This window comes from Chiloscyllium plagiosum, unplaced genomic scaffold (assembly GCF_037043375.1).
Source record: "Chiloscyllium plagiosum isolate Xiang-an unplaced genomic scaffold, Cpla_swu_hap1 HiC_scaffold_9, whole genome shotgun sequence".
NCBI lineage: Eukaryota > Metazoa > Chordata > Chondrichthyes > Orectolobiformes > Hemiscylliidae > Chiloscyllium > Chiloscyllium plagiosum.
In genome coordinates this window covers 56,335,287-56,352,670 of record NW_028270147.1, presented here as the reverse complement: position 1 = coordinate 56,352,670, position 17,384 = coordinate 56,335,287, and the positions used below count along the sequence as shown (strand labels likewise).

General features: G+C 41.1%; 1 protein-coding gene across 1 annotated transcript in view; it reads left to right on the top strand.

Moving 5' to 3' along the window:
• cyp4t8 (cytochrome P450, family 4, subfamily T, polypeptide 8) overlaps window positions 1-17,384 on the top strand; it is a 63,361-nt gene that overhangs the window by 37,270 nt on the left and 8,707 nt on the right. The window contains exons 6-8 of the mRNA XM_043699327.2: window positions 2,703-2,854; window positions 5,682-5,788; window positions 13,023-13,213. Coding sequence (XP_043555262.2) covers window positions 2,703-2,854; window positions 5,682-5,788; window positions 13,023-13,213 — 450 coding nt within the window. The remainder of the gene's footprint in view (window positions 1-2,702; window positions 2,855-5,681; window positions 5,789-13,022; window positions 13,214-17,384) is intronic.

Below are 17,384 nucleotides of genomic sequence, written 5' to 3'. Positions count from 1 at the left end.
AGGTACACATCAAGTCCCAAATGTGGTCGTGTGACAAAGAAGCCGTAACACCTCTCAGACACTTTGTTTGCTGCTCTTCAGGAATTTCTATTTCTCCTGCTTGGTCATTTGTCAAAATTGATCTAGATCAGTACAGAAAGGTCAAGATGATGGAATACACCTGGCTTTGGGATTTGCCCCGCTGATTGATTTAAAATTGGAATCAATATAATCCTGAGTAAGAAGGGTAGAAAATTCCAAAACCTAACAGAGGATGGCGTGTGCTTCCTTGAAATTCTTGTAGATAGGTTTTCAAAACAACAGTACACAGAAGAGGTGAGACATCTATTATTTTCACAAATGCCTGAGAGGTATGTCTAGACAAATTAGTCTTGCCTAACAAATCTTTGGACATTGTCGTAGAAAATGAAGGAATTGATGAATGATCATTTTATGTTCCTTGCTGGGAGGTGAGTCATATTGGCAAGGCCGTAGCTTATTTCCCATCCTTAACTACCCTTGAGAAGGTGATGGTAAGCCTCCTTTTTAAACTACGGCAATCCATCTGTACAGCTACACCCACAATGCCCTTTATAAAGGGAGTCCTAGGTTTTAGATCCAGTGACTGTGAAGGAATGGCAATGTAGACAAGCCATGATGTCCTGTGACTTGGAGAGGAATTTTCTAATGCATCTGCTGCCTTTGGCCTTCCTGGTGGTAGAAGTCATAAATTTGAAAGATGTTGTTGAAAGAAGCTTGGCATCTTGCTGCCGTGCGTCTTGTCGAGGATACGCACTGCTGACAGGATGTACACTGACAGTGGCAGAAGTGAATGCTTAAGGTAGTGGATTGGGTAACAATCGAGGCTGCTTTGTCTTGGATACTGTCAAGTTTCTGACTGTTGGAGCTTTACACATCCAAATAAGTGGCGAAGATAACATCGTACTCCTGACTTGTGCATTGTAGATGGTGCACAGGATGTTGGAGTCAGAATTCCCATCCTAAGAGCTGAATGAAAGATGCAATATGGTCCAACACAATTTATTTGGATTTCCAGCTTTTAATGGTCATGTATCATAACCTTTTAAAGGATAATGTGCATTTGTAACATTATAAGCAGTTGGATTTAGGCTGAAGGAAAATGGACAAAGGTAACATCACAGTGATTTTGTTCGTCCCACTGGATTGCTATTTACACTATCCAACAAAAATACAAAGAATATTCACGGCATTCACAGAGAAGATTTTAAACTTAAGTTTGACTTGTCAAAGTTTATTTTGACTGATTTTTAACAAATCCAAATTAGAGAAAGAAGGTCTGTTACTAAAATTTCAACCACTGAACTTTGGAGCCTCTTGCAAAGTCATAATCTTTTAAAGTTGTTTCTTTAATAATCAACCAAGTTTGCTGATAAAAAAAAAATAAACTCTTCTGTGGATATCTTGTCAAATTTGAATTCCTTCTATTGAATATAACAGTTGAATCAAATAAATTTGTTAGTTTAAAAGTTGCAAAATAACAAACTGATAATTCTCTACTTTCTGGATAAACAGGGAAGGGAATAGTTCAGGGAACACTTCATCCCCATCACCCACACCTCAGGTTAGTGATCACTCAACATTGAAAAGACAGGCCAATGAGGGAGCAGTGGCATCACTGCTAGACAAAGACTGAGACTATTTCCAAAAGAATTAAATCCTATTCCTTGTCCCACTTCCATCAACAATTCCATATCCAACCCACAGCTTGGCAGTCCCTGGAGATGGGTGTCAATCAGAGCTGGAGGTAAGTTCAGACTTATTTTCTTTGATCCCTATTGAAATTGCTGCACAGTCCAATCTAAATCAAGGTAGGAGTTTCATGGTGAATGATAGACTTTAAGAAATGTAGTGGAACAGAGGGATCTTGGAGCTCAGGTTCACAGTTCTTTGAAAGTGGAGTCGTAGCTAGATAGGGCAGTGAAGAAGGCTTTTGGCACACTGGCCTTCATCAGTCAGGGCATTGAATATAGAAGGTGGGAAGTTATGTTGTAGTTGTACAGGCTATCGGTGAGGCTGCACTTGGACTATTGTGTTCAGCTTTGGTCATCTTGTTAGAGGAAGGATGTTATTAAACTGAAAGAACGCAGAATAATTTTACAAGGATTTTGCCTGGATCCAATGTCTGAGTTATAGAGAGAGGTTGGACATGCTAGGACTTTTCCCTTTAGAGCGTAGGAGACTGAGGGAATTCTTATAGAGGTGTATAAGATCATGAGAGGCATGGATGGGGTGAATGCAGTCAGTCTTTTTCCCAAGGTTGGGAAAGTGAGAACTAGAGGACATCAGTTTAAGGTTAGAGGGTAAAGAATGAAAAGGAACCTAAGAGGCAACTGTTTTACACAAAGGGTGATATTCATGTGAAATGAACTGCCAGTGGAAGTGGTTGAGGTGGGTACATTAACAACATTTAAAAGGCATTTGGACAATTACATAAATAGGAAAGCATATGGACCAAGTGCAGGGAAATGAGGTTAGCATGGATGAACATTTTGGTCGGCATAGACCAGTTTGGGCCAAAGGGCCTGTCTCTGTGCTGTAGGACTCAATGATTCTAAATCATTATTCACAAACTAATGAATATCAAATGTGATGTCACTACTAACTTTTAACTGATGACATTTTAATTGCATGCTGTGTGACTGATTATGAATTGAATTTCAAGGACTCTCTCGATTTTCCAGTGACAGTTCATATATCAAGGCTGTGTATGAGCTCTGCTTCCTCGCCAATCAGCGGTTCAGAACCTTCCCGTATCACAATGACCTTATTTACTATCTGAGTCCACATGGATATCGTTTTCGGAAAGCCTGCAGCTTGGCACACCACCACACTGGTAAGTGTAAGGACAGTGGCACAGACTAACAATGATCAGTTAAGTTCATTGTGAAGTTTATCCAGTTTAGTGACATGCCAAGTGTTGGTTTTAAATGTAAACAATTCTTGTCATTGTTTTCATTCTCAGCAAGTTAGATGGATGATCTGTGAATGATGCGGGAAAACAAAAGGAATTGTTTTTCAGATTTACGAGGAGATGGGGAATGTTAGGTTTTATGGCAAGTGGTACAGAAAATCCAAATGGAAGTCGCTGGATCAAAGTGAATTCAAAATTCAACCGGGGGGGAGGTGAAGGGGTGGGCAATTGGTCGGAATGGACGGAGAGAAAGTTGAAGTAACCCCTGCTTCAGTTGAACTGATATCTGATTCTGTGGTCTGCAGTCAATTTACTAAATGACATTTAGAATGGAGAAAGTCAGGACAACTATTGAGCCAAGGACCCAAAGCCAGTTAAGGGTCTCATTACACTGCTGACATTTTGCAATTCGCAATGGGGTGGGTGTGAGGAGTTTGGGGACAGCAGGGTGGTGCTGATGTACGACATTTGGCCCAGTAAAAGCTGGCAATTTTCCTGTAGATATGGAGGATTTCCTGTTTAATTGTTTATCCTGTGACCCACATTTGGCAAAAAAAGGGTGCCAAACATTCCCCCATACTTAGCAATTAGTCCTTTGAATTACATAGAATTACATAACATGCCCTTCGGCCCAAAAAGTCCACACCAACCCTCTGAAGAGTGATCCACCCAGACCCATTCCCCTACCCTATTATCCTATATTTACCCCTGACTAATGGGCAATTTAGCATGGCCAATTCACCCAACCTGCACATCTTTGGATTGTGGGAGGAGACCCACACAGACACGGGGAGAATGTGCAATCTCCACACATCCTTCCCCTCCCCATCTATCAAGCAGTGTCTTTTGACTGGCCCCAGTGAGGCCATTCCACTTACCTTCATCTCACTGTTCAGTCCCACCAGTGACCACGATGTGGCGCTGCTGTCAGTGATGAGCTATTGGCCCTCCAAATGGATGAACTTAACTTTTGGAAGCCAAAAAAGAGAAAATGCTGGAAAATCTCAGCAAGTCTAGCAGCATCTGTAAGGAGAGAAAAGGGCTGACGTTTCGAGTCTAATTGACCCTTTGTCAAAGCTTGAGCTTTGACAAAGGGTCAATTAGACTCGAATCATTGGCTCTTTTTTTTACGGATGCTGCCAGACTTGCTGAGATTTTTCAGCATTTTCTCTTTTTTGGTTTCAGATTCCAGCATCCGCAGTAATTTGCTTTTATCTTTTGGAAGAATGTCATTTAGTAAATTGACTGCAGGCCATAGAATCAGATATCAGTTCAACTAAGCAGGGTTACCTCAACTTTCCCTCTGTCCATTCTGACCCCTTAGCCACCCACCCCTTCACCTCCCTGCCCCACCCCACACTCGCCACCACTCACCTCCCCCTCTCCTCGAACTTCCCTCACTGCCATTGCCAAAGAAAAACAAACTTCAGCCTACAGTGAACAAATTGGAGCTCCTGATCAATGGAACTATAGTATTCGGGTGACTAAGGAGTGTATTGTAGATTGATTGGAATGATGCTAGGTTTCAGACTGGAAAACCTCAGACTTTTTATCAAAAAATATTATACATGTAATGTTATGGGTTTTTTAAAGTATGAATGATTTTCAAAATGGATAGAAACAGACTATTTCCTGAGCTGAACAGTCCAGAAGGAAGTAGTGTAGATATAATGTTAGAAAGTTAGGAGTATAAGGAGTATAAATTACTGATTGAAGCAGGAATAATGTCAATATTTAAGAACAGGTGGTTGAAAGGAAAGGTGATAGGTAGGAATAAACTGTACACATGAAATGAAGATGTAAAGAGTAATTATTAACATGAATGGGTTGAGCTGAATGCCATGCTTCCATATTAAATTTGTGTGACATGATTTTCTCTGCTTCCAAATTTGCAATCCTTCACATAAGAGTGTTTGATGTTGACACAATAGTAAGAACTAAGAATTAGGAGCTGGAGTAGTTTATATGGATCTTTGAACCTACTAGCTATTCAGTATTCAGATGTTCTAAATCAACTCCACTTTCCTCATGCCTGTTGATTGTTCTTTACAGACAGAAAGAACATGTGCACACACTGCATGTTTTCAACTCAACAAGATAGTTAATGGTCATTATCTGGCCCACTTCTCAGGGAAATGCCTCAGCCAGTCAAGGTCAACCTGCTTAGTTTAAAATTATAAAGCACCTTATCAGTTATCTGTCAGTCATCATCTAACTGGTGCTTTCTTCATTGCAAAAACTTTACCAATCAGAGTCCACTTGCCAAACAATCAGTACTGTTCTCTCACTCGATACAATTGTTGCTTTCCCTTTATATTGTTGTTTCTTGCAAATTGTCCGATGCATGTAAGGTGAAAAGCTTTGGCAAAACATGCATTTTATTTTCAGAAATACATCAAGTTCTGTACCAGGGACCCAGGTTCGATTCAGGCCTCGGGCAACTGTCTGTGTGGAGTTTGCACATTCTCCCTGTGTCTTTGTGGGTTTCTCCGATGCTCCGGTTTCCTCCCACAATCCAAAGATGTGCAGGTTAGGTGAATTGGCCATGATAAATTGCCCATTGGTCATGGGTAAATATTGGATAATAGGGTAAGGGAATGGGTCTGGGTGGGTTACTCTTCAGAGGGTTAGTGTGGACTTGTTGGGTCGAAGGGCCTGTTATGTAATTCTATGTAATTCAATTCTACGTAATTGCTTATGAAATAATTTATACGTACATTTAGTTCCATTGAAACTTTCTGTTTGACAGAGGAAGTGATACGGCAGAGGAAAGAAATGCTGAAAAATGAGAAGGAATTGGAAAAAATCAAAGATAAGAGACATTTGGATTTCTTGGATATTCTACTTTGTGCAAGGGTAAGTCTTTGTATGTGGTAATAGTTAATTGTTCTAACTAACCATTTGGCAAATAGTTTTCAACCAGTTTTAATTAAGTTTTGTTATGAAGTTTGCAGTAGTTTCAACTGTTCTCTGCAGTCATGTTGAAGGATATCTCAACAGTACTCCTGCCAATTATGTCAAGCATGCTCATGATCCAATTTAAAACTGTATACAGTGTACTTGGAGACATGTTTTATTGTGGCACAGTGAACAGAGTTGCAGTTTGTAGTGAGATCTTAATCTCCAGCAAAGTCTACAAGGAAAGGTTGGTGACTGTCAACTCACCACCCCTCTTAGGCCTGCAGCTGCCTCTAAACAATAACCAAAGAAACTCTCAGAAGGAAACAAGAGTTCACATGTATCCAGACTAGGGCAGTCAATTTTTAGCATCAGCTTGTTTATTCATAATGGGAAACCATAGCATGAACTCTCAACACCCAGTCCTTAAAATAATGCTCTTGCAAAAGAGTAAAGGCATGTTGCACTTGTCATACATCAGTTATTTAGATTCCCTACAGTGTGGAAACAGGCCCTTCGGCCCAACAAGTCCATACCGACCTTCCGAAGAGCAACCCACCCAGACCCATTCCCCTACATTTACCCCTTCACCTAACACTATGGGCAATTTAGCATGACCAATTTACCTAATCTGCACATTTTTGGACTGTGGGAGGAAACCGGAGCACCCAGTGGAAACCCACGCTGACATAGGGAGAATGTGCAAACTCCACACAGACAGTTGCCCAAGGCGGGAATTGAACCCGGGTCTGTGGCGCTGTGAGAGCCGTGCCACCCCCATTTACCTCACTGTTAATATTTGTGTTGTTTCATTATTACTTTTGCGCAATGTTCACAACATCAATCTTAAACTTTACCCTCCTGCAGATAGATATCAAAATAATTTGAGCTGGTATGATTTGGTTCAGGAGCCAGGAGTGTTGGGAATTTCTCTATTTTTGTCAGTTCCAAATCAGATTTGCTCAGTTTATTCTCAACTGGTTTCTCAGTTTAATTAGCTATGATGCAATTTCACCTTTTTGTGATTGAATTGTGCTGCACATAACCAGATCTTTGGATCATCTTCTTGTTGACAAGCTGTCGCCAGTGGGGTGCTGCAGGCAATAGTGCTGAGGACCTCAACATTTTATATAAATGGCTTAGGTGAAGGGACCAGATGTATCATAATTAGTTTTGTTGATGTCATAGTGATAGGTAGAGGGCATGAAGAGTCTACAGAGAGATTTGGCTAGGTTACATGAGCACAGAAGAAAATGACAGTGGGAAATTGTAATCTTGTCCACTTTGACAGGAAAAACATATAGAAAAACAGTAAATTATTTAATTAGCGAAAGGTTGTAAAACTTTGTGATGCAGATGGACCGAGGTATCCTTGTACATGAGTCACAAAAAATGTTAGTATGCAGGTACAACAAGTGATAAAGCAGTCAGTTATTCCATAAATGAAATATATCACTACACTCGTACAGAGTTTGCTGAGACGAATCATGCAGTGATGTGTGCGGTTTTAGTCTCGTTACTTGACAAACAATTTAACAGCAGTAGAAACAGTTCAAAGAAGTTTCACTTGACTGATTCATGGGATGAAGACCATAAGCTATAGGAGCACAATTAGACCATTCAGTCCATCAATTCTGCTCTGTCATTCAACCATTGCCGATGTTACACCATTGTCCTGCCCTCACCCCGTAGCCCTTGATCCCCTTATGAATGAAGAACCCATCTAGCTCTGTCTCTGATACACTCAATTCCTTGTCCTCCACAGCCTTCTGCAGCAATGAGTTCCACAGATTAGCTACCGTCTGCCTGAAGAAATTCCTCCTCATCACAGTTCTAAAGCGTTGTCCCTTCAGAGGTCATATGACTCTTTGTCCTTTGCGTCCTGGTCTCTTCTACGAATGGAAACATCTTCCCCACATCCACTCTATCCAGGCCTCTCAGTATTCTGTAAATTTCAATGATATCCCCTTCACTGTTGTAAACTCCCATCAAATACAGACCCAGGGTCCTTAACCATTCCTCATTTGACAAGCTCTTCGTCCCTAGGATCATTCTTGTAAACCTTCTCTGGACTCCCATCCAACACCAGGGCATTGTTCCTTAGATATGGGACCTAAAACTGCTCATAATATTCCAAATGCAGTCTGACCAGAGCCTTATAATGCCTCAGCAGTACATTTCTGCTCTTGTATTCTAGACCTCTTGAACACTAATATTGCATTTGCTTTCCTAACTGTCAACTGAACCTGCATGTTAACATTAAGACAATCCTGAACTAGGATTCCCAAGTCTTTTTGTGCTTCAGCTTTCTGAAGTCATTCTCCATTTAGAAAATAGTCTCAGCCTCTCTTCTTTTTACCAAAGTACATAACCTCACAACTTCCCACATTGTACTCGATCTGCCACTTCTTTGTTCACTCTCCTAGCCTGTCACAGTCCTTCTGCAGTCTCCCCATTTCCTGACCCTCCACCTATCTTTGTATTGTCTACAAACCTAGCAACAATGCCCTCAGTTCCTTTGTCCAGATTGTTAACGTATAACATAAATAGTTGTGCTCCCAACACTAATCTCTGCAGAACTCTAGTAGTCACCAGCTGCCATCCTGAAAAAAAACCTTTAGCCCCACTCTCTGCCATCTGCCAGTCAGCCAATCCTCTATCCATGCCAGTATTTTGCCCCGATACCAGGTTTCCTTATCATATTTAGCAACCCCCTGTGGGCAGCTTGCCAAAGGCCTTCTGGAACTCCAAATAGATAACATCCTTTGTTTAACTTATTATTTGCTCATCAAAGAATTGTAACAGATTTGTCAGGCATGACCTTCCTTTGACGAAGCTTGCTGATGCAGCCCTATTTTACCATGCACTTCCAAGTACTCTGCAAACTCATAATGGACTCTCAAATCTTACCAATGACCAAGGTCAGGCCAACTGGCCTCTGTTTACCTGACTTCTGCTTCCCTCCCTTCTTAAACAGGGGTGTTATATTAGCCATTTTTCTTGGACTCTCCCAGACTCCAGTGATTCCTGACAGATAACTACCAATGCCTCCACAATCTCCTCAGCTATCTCCTTCAAAACTCTGAGTTGTAGTCCAATTGGTCCAGGTGATTTTTCCAGTTTCAAATCTTTCAGCTTCCCCAGCACCTTCTCCTTAGTGATGGTCACTACACTCCCCTCTGATCCCTGACTCTCTTGAAGTTCTGGTATGTTGAAGACTGATGTAAAGTACCTATTCAGTACCTCCACCATTTCTTTGTCTCCCATTACTACTTCTCTTGCCTCATTTTACAGCAGAATAATGTCTGCCAAAGCTTCTTTCTTACCTTTTATGTATCTAAAAAAATGCTTATAATCTGATTTTATAGCTAGCTTACCCTCATATTTCATCTTCTCCACCCTTATTGCATTCTTAGTTATCCTCTGTTTGTTTTTAAAGGTTTTCCAATCCTCTGGCTTCCCACTAATCTTCACTGCATTGCTTTTTCTTTTGCTTTTATGCTGTCTCTGACTTCTCTTTAGTAGACAAACAGGAGGCTAGAAGAACACAGGCAGCATCAGGAGGTGGAGAAGTCAACATTTCAGGTGTAACCCTTCTTCAGGACCTGTCTGTTTACTTTGGATTCCAACATCTGCAGTTTTTTTTGCCCCTGACTTCTCTTGGTAGCCATGGTTACCTTATCCTACCCGTAATATGTTTCTTCTTCCTTGGGATTTTTGACTAATCAGCCAACCATAGCTCCATCTGTACAAAACCCCTTGGCTCCAGTTTTTCCATAACTACACTTCAACTCCTACTGGAACCAGCAGCTCTGCAACCAATGTTTACAATGACTATAGGGTTAATTGCTTTCAAAAGATTCAGTAATACTCCAGAAATCCTTGGGTTAAAACCTGTTATTTTCTCACATCAGTCCACAATTCAAAATACAGAGAAATAAAAAGGCAGTCTTTAAGCCAGATTTCTTGTGATTTAAACAACTTTACCCAATATCCTTTCGGTTTTCTCTGAAATTAAGAGTAATCACAGCTTTGCCATTTCCTTATTAATGAAATCTCTCATCACTGAAACTATCACTGTAATATTTTTCTGTACCCTCTCCAAAGTCTTTAGGACCTTCCTAAATTGTGATCCTCGTGTTGGGGCGGAATGGCTAAATGAATCACTCAACACCCAGAGTCCATTTCCAGCACCAATGTGGTTATTGATGTTACATTGCTGGGAAGAAAGCCTCTAAGGTTCCAAAATAAAGGAAAAACATAAGCTTTTATATATTTCTTTACAGCTCACGTGAGCATGTACAAACCAATTGCAAACCGATCGTGTTATTGATTGTTTACATCAACATCCAATCAAGTCAATCATGTGACTGCATTATCTGTTGACAATGTGGAGGTGTCAGTGTTGAACTGGGGTGAACAAAGTCAGAATTCATGTGACACCAGGTTATAGTCCAACTGGTTTATTTGAAATGACAAGTTTTCGGAGCATTGCTTCTTCATCAGGTGACTTCACCTGATGGGGCAGCGCTCCAAAAGCTTGTAATTTAAAGTAAACCTATTGGACTATAACCTGGTGTCACGTGAATTCTGACTTTATCTGTTGATGGACAGTTATAGGTCTTGCCATGTTCTCATGATGTTAACCAGACACCCTTAATACCTATCCTTAGGCTTTCACAATGTATTTTATTCAACCGCATTCCAATACTGCCGACTTCTGCACATGTTATTCAGTCCTCTCTGGTAAGAAGCTGGGGGCTTCTCCCTACTGTCTGTCCATAGGAATTCAATTAAATCTGTTAATGTCTGTTACATTTATATGTGATTGCAGTCATCTAAGGGATCTTAATTAATGTTAGTCAAGTGTTTCCCATTCTAACCCATAATAAATACTAAACTTTGAATTAGCTTGCATATGGGGCTTGTCTCTATGCTTCTCAAGTTTGTCCATTATCACCCTGTCTTTGTGTAAACAGTGGCGACATTTTTTCCTTCTTAATAAGATCCCGTTGTGTGATTGTTAACGCAATGCTTTATATCTTATCTGGTTGCTATGAATATGAAGGCCATAAGTCTGACTGTGTAAATGACTGCTTCAGCGAACAGTCTTCTTTGGTCATTTTTTTGTCAACTAAAACCATGGCATTTTATGTTAACTAAGCACCATGGGTGACCCTACTAACACTTCGCATGACCATCCCCAAGGCAGACTTTGGGACAGGCAGCAGCGAAAAGTGGCTGAGCAGAGGCTGATAGCTAAGTTCGGTACCCATAGGGAGGGCCTCAACCAGGACCTTGGGTTCATGTCACATTACAGGTGACCATCATTGCACTATAAACACACACACAGACTCACGTATATACAAACACGCACGCAGACAATCACACACACTCCTATAGAAACATATATTCCCACACTCGCACATGTATCCTCTCACAGACTTAGACCACTTTACACTCTCACAGACATATACACTTTCTCTCTCAGACACTCACAACCCCCCACCCCAGACACACACACTCCTACAGACACACACTCCCACACTCACACATGTATCCTCTCACAGACTTAGACCACTTTACACTCACACACACACGCATACACACTCTCTCACAGACACTCACAACCTCCCATCCTAGACACACACACACTCTACAGACACACACATCCACCCTCTCACCAACTTAGAGACTTTACACTCACACACACACACCTATATACACTCTCTCTCACACTCACAACCCCCCACCCCAGACAGACAGACACACACACACCACACAAACCCACATGCACACATACACATATACGTTTGTGGGGTGAATTTGTACTTGCAGAGTTACATTTTACTTTGCTCAAAAACTACTTGAATTCATGTAAGACTCTGTTAACTCACTTTTTAGATTAGAATCAGTCTAAACATTATGGCACAGACAGGGAACACAGGGGGCTAACACCTTCAACATCTTATCTGGCTGACACCAATTGTTACAGTTAACCTGGGAATGTAACTTTTAAAAATAGTTTTGTGATTTACATATGAAAGAAGTGAAACTATTATGGTCGTTCTAACAGATGAGAAACTCAACAAACAATCAAGGTAATTTTCAATGTATAATTTCAGTTACATCACACTGTAAACTTTTGCTATAAATTCTGAAAATTGTGTACTCCACAACCACCTGATGAAGGAGCAGCGCTCTGAAAGCTAGTGCTTCCAATTAACCTGGTGTTGTGTGATTTTTAATTTTTTAGAACTATATGCAACATATACAATTCTCCTTTTCTCTGGCACTTGCTATCTGTCTAAGGAGGATTGGAGTATTATGTCCAGAGCCTACAAGTTTTTCTCCCTGTTGTTTATTCCACTGAGTGAGCACAAGATATTCTCAGCTACTGGCATAAGACAGAAAGAAGTATTGTAGACCATTTAGCCCATCGAGTCTGTTGTGCTTTTTAATGAGATCGCGGTTGATCTGATAAGCTTCAACTCCACTGTTCTGCCTCTTCCCCATTTCCTCTTTGTAGTTTTCACCAAATATATTAAAACATACTCAGTCTCTTTACAACAACTTCAATCACATACATATAGTATACATAAAAAGGACCAAAATTAGACCACTCACCCCTTTGAAACTGTTCTACTATCAAATAAAAACATGACTAATTTGATTCTGCCTGCTCCCTGTAACCTTTGACTTCCTTATCAAATTTTGGGTGCAAATTCTTCTGCACCCATTGCCACTCAAAATCTTTGTTGAGTATTGCTTCAAAAAAGGAAGTGATTTCTGCATATTGCATACACTACTGGCTATAATTCCTTGGTTTACAATTTCTGGAGTAAATATGGTCAAAAAGATTTCAGAAGGAAATCTCCTGAATGTGTTTACAATTTGGCTATAACCAACAGAGGAGATTGTCCCCATTGAATAGCGTCCAGAATGAACTAATGTATGTGTTATAGCTGGTGAAACATCAGTACTGAAAACAACAAATGCTGGATATCACAGCAGGTCAGACAGCATCCATGGAGAGAGAGCAAGCTAATGTTTTGAATCTAGATGGCTCTTCATCAGAACTGGTGAAACATCAGTGCTGTTTAAGGAGTTTTTCTTGCCCTATCTGTTCAAAAATCCTGATTGCACGTCAAGGCTGAGGTTCTATCAAAGGGTGCTTAATGTTGTTCTGCAGGATGAAGATGGAAAAGGATTATCAGATGAAGAAATTCGTGCAGAGGTGGACACATTTATGTTTGAAGGCCATGACACTACAGCAAGTGGAATCTCCTGGCTCTTGTATTGTTTGGCCCAACATCCAGAACACCAGCAGAAGTGCAGGGAAGAAATCCAGGAGCTTCTGGAGAGCCACAAACAAATAGAGTGGTGAGTTTTAATCCAATCTTGCTTTTTTTTTGTGGTTACGTGACACAGAATCTACTGCAGTTAGTGAGACTTGGAAGTCATTGTGTCAGAATGATTCTGCAGAATTTCTTTTGGCCAGTAAACAGCCGTTGTGGGTGGGTTTGGCTCCAGATTAATTTCCAGTATTCAATACAACACTTCTCACTTGCAAAACACAGACTACATAACTATTGCTGCTTTGATACTTTCGCAATTTTGTATCTACCTGTGCTGCTGAAACCAATTGCACCACTGAACGATTGCTTTCATTATTATGTCTTAATTTTGTTCTATTTTTCTATGATAAACACAGCTGGTGTGGTCTTTCAAATGAAACATTGAAAGTAAAGCATGCCTGCTTTCATAAATGGATGAAAAAGATCCCATTATATTATTTAAAGAGTAGGAAATCTGTGTGTCATGTCCAAATATTATTATTTGTCACTGAAAGATTATTACCAAAACAACAGGTTATTAGGATGTTATCACATTGATATATATGCAAGCTTGTTGCATGCAGTTTGGCTTTTTTTAATCACACGTGGGCTGTGAGGGTTACTGACTACGTCGGTGTATGTTGACCATCCCTAAATTGCTCTTCAGAAACAATGATGAGAGTTGCCTTCTTGAACCGTTATAGGTATACCCATGTGCTATTAGGAAGAGAGTTCCATGATATTAAACGAGCAAAAGTGAAAAGTTGGCGCCATGGTCTGAAATCATTGTGTGCCTTTGATCTTCAAGGTGTGGAGGTGCCGGTGTTGGACTGGGGGACAAAGATAAAAACCTGAAACATAGCTTGTCCTGCTTCTGAGATGCTGCCTGACCTGCTGTGCTTTTCCAGCACCACACACTCGACACCAGAATATAGTCCAACAGATTTATTTGGAAGTACAAGCTTTCAGAGCACTGTTACTTCATTAGGTAGCTGTGGAGCAGAATCACAAAATGCAGAGTTTGTAGCAAAAGATTACAGTGTCACGCAACTGAAATGATATATTTAACAGCAAACTATGTTTGGACACTGTAATCTTTTGCTATAAATTCTGTGTCTTCTGATCCTGCTCCACAGCTACCTGATGAAGGAGCAGCACTCCAAAAGCACTTCCAAATAAACCTGTTGGACGATAATCTGGTGTTGTGTGATTTTTAACTTTGATCTTCAAGTTGGTGGAGATCATGGGTTTAGAAGATATTGTCGAATGAGCATTGATGAATTGCTGCAGTGTTTCGTGTAGACGGTGTGCACAGTTGCTGCTGTTTGCCAGTGGTGAAGGGAGTGAATGTCTACGATGGTGATGGGTGCCAATCAACTGAACTCCTTTTTCCTAGATGGTATTCATCATTTGTGTTGTTGGAGTTGTCTTCATTTAAGAAAGTATAGAGTGTTCCATCACACTACTGATTTGTGACTTGTAGCTGTTTGACATGCCTTTGGGGAGTCATGAGTTCCTTGCCTCTGACCTGTGCTTGTAGTCACAGTATTTAAATGCTGTTCCAGTTTAGTTCCAATTCAATGCTAAGTCCAGGAATGGTGCCAGTGGGGGAATTGGAAGTGATAATGCCTTTGAATGTCATGGGGAGGTGGCAATGTTCTTTTGTTTTGGAGATCACTGCATGGCATTGTGTCACACAAATGTTACTTGCCACTTATCAGCCCAAGCCTGGGTAACATCCGGGTCATGCTGTGTACGAACAGTACTCCCTTACTGTCTGAGGAGTGAATATCCCCACATCTGACCTTAAGATGGCGAGAAAATCATTGATGAAGCAGCTGAAGATGGTTGCACCAAGGACACTACCTTGAGGAACCCCTGCAGAGATATCCTGCAACTGAGATGACTGATGTCTGACAACCACAACCATTTTGCTTTGTGTCAGGCATGACTCCTAACAATGAAGAATTTTCTCCTGATTTTCATTTACTTTGCTGCGGCTCCTTGATATCATATTTAGATAATGCTGCCTTGATGCGAAGGGAAGTCAATCTCCTCTCACCTCCTGAGTTGACCAATTTCTTAATAGGAGCAGAAGCCACCTGGCTCTGGTGGAACTCAAATTGAGCACTAGCGAACAGATTAAGGCTAGTAAGTAGCATTTGAAAACACTATCATCAACTGCTTCTGTTGTCCTGTTGACAGTTGACTGTGGACTGATGTGGTCATGTGGATTTGTCCTGCTGTTTGTGCAAAACACCTACTTGAGCAATTTGCTACATTCCTGTATGGTTGCCAGTGTTGTAACTATATTACAATGAATTGGCTAGAGGTACAATTAATTCTGGAGCACAAACCTTCAGTACTATCCATTTCCATCATCAAGCATGTGGATGTTTGTGGAACCCTCTTCCTTTAAGTTGTTTAATTTTCCACTACCATTCATAAGTGAATGGCACAGGACTACAGAACTGATCCATTGGTTGTAGGATTGCTTAGCTTCAATACTGTTTGCTTCGACTCTTTGGCATGCAGATAGCCCTATGTTAGAGCTTCATCAGGCTGACAGCTAACTTTTGCCTGCTGCTGCAGGCTCTCTTGCACTCTTCTTTGAACCAGGGTTGAATCCCTAGCTTGTAGTAGTGGTAGAGTGGGGAAAATGTCAGGCTGTTGATAGGCCAGTCTGTAGGACAGCTCTCTAATTTTTGCACAAGTCCCAAGATGTAAGGAGGACTCTGCAGGGTCAAGTTGGCTGGTAATTCCAAGTACCCTGGCTAATGCAGGGTTCATCTGGCTTCATTCTTTTCAAACTTTGTAGCTATTTGATTAAATTGAGTGACCTCCAAGGAGAGTTTTGTAAGTCAACCACAGTGCTGTGGGTTCACAAATCAAGAGATGAGGTCACCAGTCTTGTGAGAAAACATCTTTCAATGTTCATGTGAACAGAATGGTAATGGTATTGCAAAACTAATATAAGAGCAATGAAATTCATATTTAAAGGAAACCGTGGGAGACATTTTGAACTACTCCCCCACACATCATGGTGGGTAGAAGGGCTTAAATGAACAAATGTACAAAAAGCCCTGTGAACTTCCCACTTCTACTTTAACCACAGTGTGTTTGAGAGTCGTCCAAGTAAGTCATGATTATAGTACGTCAGTGTAATTCTCTTCCACAGATTTTGGCAGCCATTTGAATTTGCTGCTTGTGATCCAGAAGGAGCAGGAACACTTCCTCATGGACTCTCAAGCCAATCTTCTGCTGAGATCAGCCACTTGGCAAACCTGCAACCTCTCCTTGTTCTCTATCCCCATGATTGTCATAGAGTCATAGAGATATGCAGCATGGCAACAGACCCTTCAGTCCAACTCGTCCATGCTGACCAGATATCCTAACCTAATCTAGTTCCATTTGCCAGCATTTGGCCCATATCCTTCTAAATCCTTCCTATTCATATACCCATTCAGATGCCTTTTAAATGTTGTAATTGTACCAGCCTCCACCACTTTCTCTGGCAGTTCATTCCATACATGCACCACCCTCTGAGTGAAAAAGTTGCCCCTTAGGTCCCTTTTATATCTTTCCCCTCTCACCCTAAACCTATGCCATCTAGTTTTGGACTCCCCAGCCCCAGGGAAAAGATCTTGTCTATTTACCCTATCCATGCCCCTCCATGACTTTATAAACCTCTAGAAGGTCACCCCTCAGCCTCTGACGCTCCAGGGAAAATAGCCTCAGCCTATTCAGCCTCTCCCTATAACTCAAATCCTCCAACCCTGGCTAAATCCTTGTAAATCTTTTCTGATCCCTTTCAAGGTTCACAACATCCTTCCGATATCATTGCAATTCTCTGACTAACTTACGATGTTTTCCATCTGCCTGGGAAAATCGCCAATGGTCCTTAGCTGTAACTGTTCACTGCCAGCTTTCATAGAACATAGAACATAGAAAAATATAGCGCAGTACAGGCCCTTTGGCCCTCGATGTTGCGCCAATCCAAGCCCACCTAACCTACACTAGCCCACTATCCTCCATATGCCTATCTAATGCCCGTTTAAATGCCCATAAAGAGGGAGAGTCTACCACTGCTACTGGCAGGGCATACCATGAACTCACGACTTGCTGAGTAAAGAATCTACCCCTAATATCTGTCCTATATCTACTACCCCTTAATTTAAAGCTATGCCCCCTCATAATAGCTGACTCCATACGTGGAA